Here is an 11,348-nt window from a genome sequence, read left to right on the forward strand (position 1 = left end):
ATCAGTGTGGTAATTTTGTTAAATCAGTTGTAAATATTGATAAAGTGTACATCTTTGTGCCATAAACAACCCATTTTCTGCAGTTCTCTTGCTCCAATCTCAGGCTGAAAAAATAATGAACCTCTATATTGTAAGGCACACGTACACTACGTACAAATTATTATAATTAATGGTTAATCGTCCGGATTCCGTACACCGGAGCCGGTGGATAAGCATGTTGAGTTAGGCACGTCATAAACGATTTGCAATTTAACAGTTCCGTCTGGGGCTCCAACTTAACACATGCATTTGTATCTTCTTTAATTTGCCGAAGATGCAGCAAACTATAAGGGGCGCCCACAGAAAACATAATGTGTTGGTGTGAGTTGTCCTAACTGTTTCCCCATGACAATCCAAGCTACCAATATAAATTGTACGTGAAGATAAGATGTACAGATTGTATATTAGATTGAAGATTGGTACTCTGTGTGTTTGACACTCGATGTTTACTCATAAAAGGAATATATGCATGCCCCTTTGACAAAAACTTGCAAAGGGAAAGTGTGACTTAGATTGGAGGCTGGAGATCACATTCACATACCCCATTTTGGTTGGTTTGATTACACTAAAAGGAAAAAGTGCAGAATTTTGGGCAGCCAATGCTTGCAGGAAGAGCAATGGAGCATAGCCAAATATATATATGACTTGATCTTCTTCTTTTTTGAAACAGTATATGACTTGATCTTTTGTCAAAGCTGGGATCCCAAAGGGTCAACACGTATAGTTAGGTCATTTGCATGAAGACCAACATTACACATGAAACTTCTGAAGAGGAAAAACATGAACTTTCAAGAACACATGCACATATTCGAGGTGAGAAGCCCGTTTGTTAATTATGGTAATTAACCTTGAGGTTAGATAGATACTTAAGTGGATGACGATTGTCTTCACCGATACTCCTTAAATTCGCTAATACAATATTTAGGCATAACTTTAACCGACACAAATAAGAGTTTTGAGCTATATACCTAACTGATTTAGTTATGCCTAGTGAAATCACAATAAACTCGTTTAATTTTCATTTCAACAGTTACCTATGTAATGTACACCTTACTTTAATGTTTGATAAAGAAGGAAAAGAATTTGGAGAGAATTCTTGGTCATCTTGGCAGTTATGGTTCCCTCTTGGTTTGTGTGTCTATGGGGGAGAGAATTTGGATATTGGGTCTCCGTATGATAGTAGTGTTGAGGTCGATCGGAACATGAACATCAATGCAAACATGTGCAATGTTATTTTTTTTTCCATGTTTGAGTGTTTGACGGCCTCCCATTGATGACGGTGGCTGCTGCGGTTCTAGTACTTCTGCTAAGGTTTTTTTGTATTTTTTTTTGACAATAAGGTTTTTTTGTATTGCTTGGGCCTTTTAGGCTCATGTTTTTTATTTTTAGTTTGTATGATAGTCAGTTATTATTAGGTTCTGGTTGAAATTAGTTGTTTGATTATTTTCCTATTACATTGTATTGAGGTTTTCGGTTGTTGCTGGACATCTTGAGCTTTGTACTTAAATGAAGTGATTCATTTTCCAAAAAAGAAGAAGAATAAGAAACTTGCATGCTATATATGTTACTGCGCTAACTCATTTTCAATACGACGTAGTACGGACGTGTGCATCCGAGTTTTTTTTTTGGTGTACATTAACGAACACTATTTTCTTTGAGAGCCAAGCAAAGTGGGAGAGGCTGAAATTAGCTGGAATTATAGTTAGCATTGATTTCGGGTCACATTTCTGCTTCGAATCATTTTGGATCTTGTATTAAAAAAGCAAAATCCAATCTGGGTCGGTAGGGTTTTGCATCTTATGTGGAATATGCTTTGCCCCCGTTGGCAAATCTGGCCTCAACTTGCTACTTGATGTTGAACCCAATCAGTATCATTCGGAAAGCGCATATTCTTCAATTATTGGGTATACAGTAGTTGATCACTTCGACTAGTTCAGTTGGTTTAATCCATTGAGTTACAACTTACAACTTCACATGACAGATCAATTAAAGTTCAATGCTCTAACATTTTGGAGTAGTTCCTCTTAATTTTCTTCTATTTTCTGTTCTTATGTGCATAGCCATCTATAAAATTAGTAGAACAAACTTCTAAATCATTTCTCAAAATTTATTCAAATTAATTGGTTTAAATTTCTTGTTTTTTTTTTAAATTAGAAATGTTAGATATTTCTCTTTGTGCGCGAAGTAAATATAATCTAGACGGTAGTTGAGATCAATCTTTTTCTTTGAGGTAATTAAAAGAGCATCTCTCAATATTTTTCTTGTAATTGCCACCAAAATATCTGCAAGTATAGCATGGATTTAAGGCATGCATTGGGCTTGAATCGTGCAAGATTCCACCAAAACGCCTTGAACCTTACATGAAGATCATAATGATTTATTTATTATTTTACTTATTTATTATGTTGTAATATATATATTTATCTGCTTTGAAGTGAATGTAAGTACAAGATCTCAAAATAGAACTTAAACTTCTTTAACAGATAAACCCGCCTCACGTACAAAAGTGTATGAGTCAAAAAGGCCAAGGTCTATAGGTTTAAGACTTGGGCAAAACACCTCATCTCGCATACTCATTTTTAGCACGATGATGTAGCACTGTACCATATAAAAGATTGTAAAAATTGAAACTCCATCAAACATTACATTTTTTTCATCGTCGTTCCTTCACTCTGATTGGCCTAAAGGAAGGAACCATGGACCAAAAAAACCTGAATTTCTAATAATTTTCTCCAAAACAAAAACAAATCCAAGAGAGGGTGGGTACTAATTTATCCACAAAAGAAACAGCCGAGATTACGAAACAGCCCCGAAACTGCGCCCGCCAAATCGCAAACAAAGGGCGGACCTGACCCGCTTAATCGGAAATTCACTCAACCCCATTAAATAGAAGAAGAGAGGTTCGTTAATCTGGGCGGGTATATATAATGGAATGAGAGAGCTCTGGTTTTAACCAACCAAAAAAAAAGAGACGCGCCTTCTTCAGCAAATCCCTCTCTCTCTTCTCTCCTCTCCTCTCCTTTGTAATTGGTTTCTTCCATTACCCCTGACGGATTATCAAAACCGTTAGGGTCACCCACGCAAAGCCTCGCCCCCCCATTCGGCTCCGCGTCCGAGCTCTCTCTCTCTCTCTCCCTCTCTCCGGTTTCGGACTCTGTTCGGGGTTTTGTGTGATTCGCTGAGATCCGAGGTAATATTGGTTTCGGGATATTCGTTGATCTGTTTGAGCTGGATTGGACAATGTGCAGGGGCTCAGTGTGCATCATTGTCTTTGCTTTGTTTCGATTCCCTGTTATTGAATGATATGATGTTTGTTCAAAACTCCGTTTTCTAATGGATTCATTCGCCATGTATTTGGTCAGATCCAGTAGTGACTCTTCCATATTTGTGATTGATTCGCGATCTAATGCAGACTTGTCAATTCGGGGTTATTCATGTCTTACATTACTATATTTGTTGGAATTCATTAACCATTACAGCTGTTTTGGCATCTTTTTTCGAATATTTTCGCCATTAATCCACCGATTTGCGAGTTTTATGGTGGAGCAGGGGCTTCAGAGTTAAGACAGCCCGGAAGTAATGTGGTTTTGTTTGTATATGGATCGCTGCACTGTGAAATCATGTTGCTCATGAAACTTCTTCTGTTTTTGTTTTTTTTATGGGGCTAATTTTGGGAGCTATTTTATATTTCTATTTTCAAGATCTGGGGTGTAATCAAGAATTGTTTTTTTTTTAATGATAATTAAGCTGGCAAGTGATCAGAAAAGAAACCTAAAGTCGGTTTACACCGTCTAGTGTACTTGAAGCATTAGTCTTCTTTCGACTGGATTCTGAATTCGGTTCCATGTGGTAGAAGGAGTAATTGATACAAAAGAATTGATTTTGTTCTTAATAAAACATCCAGCCTGTGTGTGTAGCTGGAACGTTTTCGTGTTTCTTTATAGCTTCTTTGATTACTGCCGCTTTTTTAGATATAGTAGAGGGTATTCTGATTGTATTAATATCAGGGAAAGCAGAGGGCATATCAAGATGAAGGCACTCATTCTCGTTGGAGGTTTTGGAACACGTTTGAGGCCATTGACACTTAGTGTCCCTAAGCCACTTGTTGACTTTGCCAACAAACCCATGATCCTGCATCAGGTACAATTTTCGTGATCCATACCTCCTTCATTCTTATACCATGGAAATATATAGATTATAAAGTAGACAATGAAGTTGTTTTCTTTACCCAAAAATATTTGATGTTGTATTTTGTCATGAGTTCTCCCTGTAAATAATGATTTTTTTTTTCTTCCAGATTGAGGCTCTTAAGGCTACTGGTGTGACTGAAGTGGTTTTGGCTATCAATTACCAACCAGAGGTACATGGTTCCCATCATCTTGTTTTTTCTGTTTCTCTGTCAGTGACACTTGCGATGCAACTTAGATTACATTGATTACTTAGGCTCATTTTCCATATTTGCAGGTGATGCTGAATTTCTTGAAGGAATTTGAGACAAAGGTTGGGATCAAGATCACTTGTTCACAAGAGACTGAACCCCTTGGAACTGCTGGTCCTCTGGCTCTTGCTAGAGACAAACTGAAAGACGAATCTGGTGAACCCTTTTTCGTCCTTAACAGTGATGTTATCAGTGAGTATCCACTAAAAGAAATGATTGCATTCCATAAATCCCATGGAGGAGAGGCGTCTATAATGGTGACCAAGGTGAATCCCTTGTTATAATTATATTTTGATAATTTGTATTTATTTTTGTTAAAAGCGTATTCAAAACTTAAATAAAGTGTCTTTACATAATGTCTTCTTATCATGCAGGTGGATGAGCCATCAAAATATGGAGTGGTGGTTTTGGAAGAGTCTACAGGGAAAGTGGAGAAATTTGTAGAGAAACCAAAATTGTTTGTTGGGAACAAAATCAATGCTGGAATATATTTGTTGAATCCTGAAGTTCTTGATCGTATTCAACTGAGACCAACCTCAATTGAGAAAGAGGTTTTCCCAAAGATCGCGTCAGAGAATAAGCTCTTTGCAATGGTTCTCCCAGGGTTTTGGATGGACATTGGACAACCAAAGGATTATATCACAGGCCTGAGACTCTATTTAGACTCGCTGAGGAAGAAATCTTCCTCTAAGTTGGCCAAGGGAAGCCACATCGTGGGAAATGTCTTGGTAGATGAGACTGCTACTATAGGTGAGGGGTGTCTGATTGGACCAGATGTTGCAATTGGTCCCGGTTGTGTGGTTGAATCAGGAGTTAGGCTTTCCCGCTGCACAGTCATGCGCGGTGTTCGGATCAAGAAACATGCTTGCATTTCCGGCAGTATCATTGGATGGCATTCCACTGTTGGGCAATGGGCTCGTGTGGAGAACATGACCATCCTTGGTGAGGATGTTCATGTAAGTGATGAAATCTACAGCAATGGAGGTGTGGTTTTGCCTCACAAAGAAATCAAGTCAAGTATTTTGAAGCCAGAGATTGTTATGTGAGGGTATGCTCTTGTTTATTGTGTTTGAGGAATCACAGAATGTGTCTAGAGAGGTTGTAACTTAGTTTTTCCTAAATGCACTTCTTTTCTTCTTTTCCTTTTGTTTTCTTGTTCAGTGTAAAGGTTCTGTGCTCCTTGTGATGTTTGAAGGGTCATTCTCTTCTGACTCAATGTTGTGCAATATGTTAGTGTGTATAGAGTAATAAATTATCAGGGTTTGCTTCTCTGGCTTCTGTAACTTGTCAAGCTTGAATTATCTTATGAGTTAATCTATCATTTTTGCATTTTAAATTGGCACTTCCGCAGTGGTGGGTACTATGTTCTTAGATTTGGGATCTCTTCTATGATCCAACAAGATTCTCTTAAAATCGAGTGTCGGTGCCATCTTTGGTAGACTCGTTGTTAGTTCATTTTTGCAAACAAGGGCTTTAATCTGTTGCTATTTGTACGCATTTTTGTGTGTCAAAAAAAAAACTGATGTTTATTACCATCAATAAGTTTGTGACCTGAGAAAGCAAATTTGGCCGAATGGAAACCAAATAAACAGCTCTAGGTGTTGTGATTACTGTCTTACATTTCTCTGCGGCAGGAACAGTCCAGCCATCTTAATCCAGCTAAATTTGTCAGACAATCATATCAAGCCTTAAATATTTCATGAAAATTGTGTTGGCTTAGTATGTGTATCCATTTCTAGTGAAAATAACAAGCCACAATCAAATGCACCATACTTTCATTATCTTGTCCTCAAGTGAATTAAATACAAGAATGAAACTAAGGGCCAAAATAAAAGGAAATTGATGGGGAAGGGGAGGTCGACCATGTGAAAAGCTACCTCACTTATAGAGAAAGAAGATTGTATGATGTATATAATTTCAATACCAACTTCCATTTGAAAACTGAAACACGTGGTCATTCTTAAATCGTGGATCACATTACAGTACTTTATAACTCTGGACCCAGAAACCTGTAGCAAAATTAGTTCACAGATGTACTGATCAAAACTGATCTGTTTTGATGTGTTGCATTATATTTACAGAAGAGAATTGAACGATACGTTGTTTGTGAAGTTGGTATAAGTTGTTGTCTCTTACACTGCACCTAGCAGCCAAAACATGACAAGAGAGGAAACAGCAAGGAGGAACCATGAGATAAAAGCAAAAGCCACCCCGAGTTGGAACCTGGTGCATGGAAGCATCTTGCCGCAGTAACCCAAGTCTCTCGAGTACAGAACTGTCACCCCAGCCGATGAGCATGCACCTGCCAGTGAAAGCGTAGCTGTTACCTGCATTTTCGTTATTGTTGCAAACGATGGTTAGTTTACACCATTAACTGATATGGAAACTTCATATCTTAATTGAAGAGTTATCATTGAGCTCTTGAACTTTACACAGAGCAAAGTGCTTGAACTACACAAGGAACCAAGTCCGAAACATGATGACTTGCTTGTATAAGTCTACTTGGACTTATACAGCAGGCCACACTTAAGGCTCAAATGACCTTAGTAATGATTCAATAATGTTTGGAAAACTTGGCATTCATGCACTAGAGTTTAAGTATTTAAAAATTAAATTCTGTTGTACCAATTAAAATATAGCGAGAAAGCCTCTCCTAGGAGTTAAGACATTATAATTCTTCCAAATAGTATGCATTACACGATCACCAAATGCCAAGAGTAGCAGGGATACCCAGAAAATTCCAATGTTTTTTTTCCTAATTTAATAAGTATCAAGATCAACACAGTCAGATTAAACTTTAAAAGGACCATATATTTTTCTTCAAAGATCTTAAGTTGCAATCTCTCATAGTTGTTTCCAATTTTCCAACTATCCTGACTATCAGAAACAAGTTTTTGCATTTGAAACTGAATCAACTGATATAAGATTTCAGCTGGTTCTGCATTATCAGGAAAAGATTTAAGAGGATCCAAATGATTCATTTTAACACATAACTGATCACCAAAATTTTTCCTAATCACCTAACTTAACAGTTCCAGTCTATGAGACCAATAAGACTAAGGATGCTAAGTATGCGTCGTTTCCAATAAGTGCGTGGGTGTAAACTTAGACATCACGAGTGCAGAAACTCACCCAATCTCCAACAACAAATAAGCTCACTAGAACAGGACTCTGCAAGCTCCTCTTTGACCTCAAAGCATGAAAATCAAGACAAGCAAGTCCAAAACTCCAAAGGAATTCAAGCCCCATAGATGCAATTAAATAGCTGAATCCACAAATGTTGGTAAAAATTATAAGGTAGGCAGATATACTTGCATTTTGCATCAAAACATAAAACAAAGAGAACAATCTTATGCATTAGATCAGCCTGACCATAAAATTAGCAGGTGTAAGTTCTAACACAAGCATGCACCAAAGTACCCTTAGTTGAGCACATAAGCATGTATATGTGATTTAGCCATAGATAAAACCCTCAAAGTTTTACACAGACAAATACCTTAAGAAACTAAAGTTAGGAAAATGCAGTAATTCTGGGTGAGACATAAGGCATAAAAGGGTAAAAGGGCTAAAACATGAAATCTGGTTTTACCACTTTCAAATTGCAAACTTGGATGAGCGGCTAATGCAAATTTCAAAGTACTATGATACTAAACACTAACTAATCCCACTGACGACTAAAGAGGTTCATTACAGATGATGTTAACCTCAAAGTTGTCCATAATCCACAAGTTTCCTAAACTCACGTTACCAGCTCAAACTCATCAATTTTCTTATCTAGTCATCTACCTAATCCAACATTCCCCCATCATTTTCTATGTAGCAGGTGAACAAAGCATCACAATGGGCATTAAAAATCTTTAATTTTTGCTTTTCTCAGTACTCTTTCTTGCTTTATTTACAAGTAAAACACATTCTTCTTTCAGGAACTATTCATTCCATATATGTTGGCTACAAATTCACTGATCTGAAATCGCTCAACAACATTTTATCAGAGTAAGACCACTAACAGAAACAAAACCCAGGTGCTGAAGTTTGATCCTTTACAATACCCAATGATTTTTTTGGCATTGCATGAAGTTCCAGATAGGGAACAAAGCCAAATCAACAAGAAGCAAGCACCACCAAACAACCCAAATAGAACACAAAGTATACAAGCCAGGAGAAATGGATGAGAAGTGAGGAAAAAATGTAGAGAGCTATTGAGAAGACCAAGTAATATAATATACCAAAATGCAGTAGAGCTGTAGAAGCCATGAGCAGATACCATGACCCCAATTGAAGCAGCAGCAAAAGAACACTGACCAATTCTGAGTAGAAGCCCACTTATGTTTCCTGGACTCCCAAAAAACACCTTCATCACTTCTCTCTCTAATCAAAACTTAGAAAGACCCTTTTCTGAGTTCTACAGATGAGTATGATCTAACTTCCATAATACTTCCCCATGAATCAATATTGGATAAGAAGCTAAAGAAGTAAACTTTCCCGAGGGGATTGAAATGTGGGAATCTCTCAGTTGGAGTTGAGATAGAGTTGAAGAACACAGAGAGATGGTTGTAATGGAAATATATTCTATCTCACACTGGTTTGTTTACTTTTGGGCCTGAATATGAATAGCAAAATGAAAAGGGACCCTTTTACCTTGATTTATTATTGTATTTTTGGGAGCACTTCTTTGTTTTCTTTTTTTGAGAATGTATTTGGGAGGACTTCCATACTAAATCAATTAGGAAACTTTTCTATATCCTCTCATCATTAGAAAAGAAGCAGAAACAACTTAAAAAACAGGGCAAACTTGGCCTAGCAAAGCCTAAAAATTGCATTTTTTTTGTAAAGCTCTTTGATGCTAAAAGGACTATAATAGAGACAAGGACTTCTTGACCAACTTGCTCCAAAGAAATTGAAGTTGATTGCTTTAGCTACTACAAGTCTACAACATAAGGGAGAACAACAACCCAATTCAGAGTTGTGCTAATGTTAGCATTGCATTGGCAACAAAGTTTAACTCCAAGGGAGAAATTGAAATCTTTGTTTATAAATAACTCTCCTATTCATCAAACCAGCAAGATGATTTTCCTCTTAACAGTATGTTTGTTGTACAGTCACGTAGAAAATACAAAAATTATCAGAAATACACAAGTTATGAATTTGCCTCAGGAATTGAAATTTCATCAAATAATTTCTTGAAATTGGAGACTACTTAATTCCACAAAATAATCTGATGTGGAAAACATTATTCTGAGTTGTAGAAGCTGATGTGTACACACAGCAGTGGTCCCAAAAACTTCACTACTGAATACCAAACCGTACCCAACCATTGCTCCACCTCCTTATAAAGCCACAGTCTTCACTCTTCAACCCTAAAACCCTAAACCCCTCAGTCTCCTCATCTCTCTCAAAACGCAATGGCTTTCACTTCCATCCTCCGCAGATCGGCCTCATCTCTGGCCCCACTTGCCACCCGCCTCGTCCGCGGCCAACGGAGCTACCACGCCGCCGTCTTCACCGCCATAAACCACTCCACCCTCGCCGCCCGGAAGCCCTCTCTGGCTCGTCAAAACCCTCGGTACTATTCCAAGGCCGACGACAGCCTTCTCCGAGTCATCGACGCTGAGATTCAGTGCGCCGAGGAGACTGATGATCAGGAGGTGAGTTTTTGTTACTGGGTTTGTTTGGGTTCTGAGAATTTGTACATAAATGAGCTAAAGTTTGGATTTTTATGCTTTTGAATTGTTAGTATTGGTTAGAATTCATTTGGGTTTGTTGATATTTTATGATTTATGATTCTGTTAATTAGTTTCGAAGCTGTAACTTTGAGTTAGTTAGCTGATGTGAGTTGGTATTGTAAGAATCAATCTGTGTGTAAATTTGGGTACTTTGATTGTATATGTTGGAAGTTGAGACAAAATCAATGTGTTTATGAATTATATAGGATTTGATTGAGAATGAGATATGGCATCAGGTCATGATTATTTGGGTGCTTGTTATGCGTCTTGTTTTGCAGATTGAAGAGGTTCCGAGTGGTTTCCCTTTCAAGATAGAAGATGAGCCTGGATATCAGACAGTGAAGCTGACGAGAACGTATCAAGATGAAGAGATAGAAGTGGAAGTTCACATGCCTGATCTAGTTACCGGCGAGGGTGAGGATGATGATGATGCGGATGATGATGCCAATCAATCGAGCATCCCATTGGTCGTGAGCGTCTCCAAGGGGAGTGATTCCCCTATTCTGGAGTTTAGCTGCAATGCCTACCCTGATGAGATTCAGATAGAGAGCTTGGTAGTTAAGAATCCCGGCACTGCTGAGGATCAGATCGGCTACGAGGGGCCTGACTTCCAGTAAGCGTCCATAACTATTAGTTGAGCAGCATTGATTCTAGATATTGTTCGCTGAACTGTGTGAATGTTTGCTTGCAGTGATTTGGATGAGAATCTCCAGAAGTCCTTTCACAAGTACTTGGAGATTAGGGGAATCAAGCCCAGCACAACCAATTTCTTGCATGAGTACATGATCAACAAAGACAGCAGGGAATACAAGAACTGGCTGAAGAAACTTAAGCAATTTGTTCAAGTTTAATTGCCTCCTAGCATATCGGTTTTGCCCGGAAGAGATCCGAAGTTATGTTTGAGTCTGTCTTATGGAACATCTATGACTTTTAAGCAACAAATCCTATAATTTAGGGAAACGATTATGTAGTTCATTGAAATTAATGATGTGCTCTATGTTGGCATTGTTACGCTTGTGACATGCAGTAGCATTTGAGCATTGTCTTACGTTTTATCAGGCAATCAATTATGTTGCAGCATTTTCCAAGCTCATTATTTTCTAAATCACATTTGTACCATACATTATAATAAGTTTATACTCTCAAAT

General features: G+C 37.9%; 3 protein-coding genes across 5 annotated transcripts; 2 read left to right on the forward strand and 1 right to left on the reverse strand.

Moving 5' to 3' along the window:
- The first annotated feature begins 3,013 nt into the window (after positions 1-3,013).
- Positions 3,014-5,760, forward strand: LOC126801627 (mannose-1-phosphate guanylyltransferase 1). Of its 2 annotated transcripts, none has more exons than XM_050529047.1 (5): positions 3,014-3,229; positions 4,055-4,179; positions 4,337-4,399; positions 4,504-4,743; positions 4,852-5,760. In XM_050529047.1, the coding sequence occupies exons 2-5, from the start codon at positions 4,069-4,071 to the stop codon at positions 5,521-5,523; spliced, it is 1,086 nt and encodes a 361-aa protein (XP_050385004.1). In that variant the 5' UTR covers positions 3,014-3,229; positions 4,055-4,068; the 3' UTR covers positions 5,524-5,760. The 2 variants fall into 2 exon arrangements, with proteins under 2 accessions (XP_050385004.1, XP_050385003.1); XM_050529046.1 differs by having other exon boundaries at positions 3,015-3,229; positions 4,047-4,179.
- Positions 5,761-6,434: 674 nt separating this feature from the next.
- LOC126802515 (CASP-like protein 5B2) lies at positions 6,435-9,045 on the reverse strand. Its single transcript, XM_050530151.1, has 3 exons — positions 8,704-9,045; positions 7,610-7,742; positions 6,435-6,804 (listed from the first exon to the last, which is right to left on the reverse strand). The coding sequence occupies exons 1-3, from the start codon at positions 8,832-8,834 to the stop codon at positions 6,610-6,612; spliced, it is 459 nt and encodes a 152-aa protein (XP_050386108.1). The 5' UTR covers positions 8,835-9,045; the 3' UTR covers positions 6,435-6,609.
- A 793-nt stretch (positions 9,046-9,838) lies between these two features.
- Positions 9,839-11,291, forward strand: LOC126804099 (uncharacterized protein At2g39795, mitochondrial-like). 2 transcript variants are annotated; one of them, XR_007673131.1, is made up of 4 exons: positions 9,839-10,122; positions 10,479-10,813; positions 10,892-11,122; positions 11,165-11,291. XR_007673131.1 is itself a non-coding variant. In XM_050531872.1 (3 exons), exons 1-3 carry the CDS (start codon positions 9,880-9,882, stop codon positions 11,049-11,051), a joined length of 738 nt encoding a protein of 245 aa, XP_050387829.1. In that variant the 5' UTR covers positions 9,839-9,879; the 3' UTR covers positions 11,052-11,291. The 2 variants fall into 2 exon arrangements, 1 of the variants encoding a protein (XP_050387829.1); XM_050531872.1 differs by having other exon boundaries at positions 10,892-11,291.
- The last annotated feature ends 57 nt before the right edge of the window (positions 11,292-11,348 follow it).

This window comes from Argentina anserina, chromosome 7 (assembly GCF_933775445.1).
Source record: "Argentina anserina chromosome 7, drPotAnse1.1, whole genome shotgun sequence".
Taxonomy (NCBI): domain Eukaryota; kingdom Viridiplantae; phylum Streptophyta; class Magnoliopsida; order Rosales; family Rosaceae; genus Argentina; species Argentina anserina.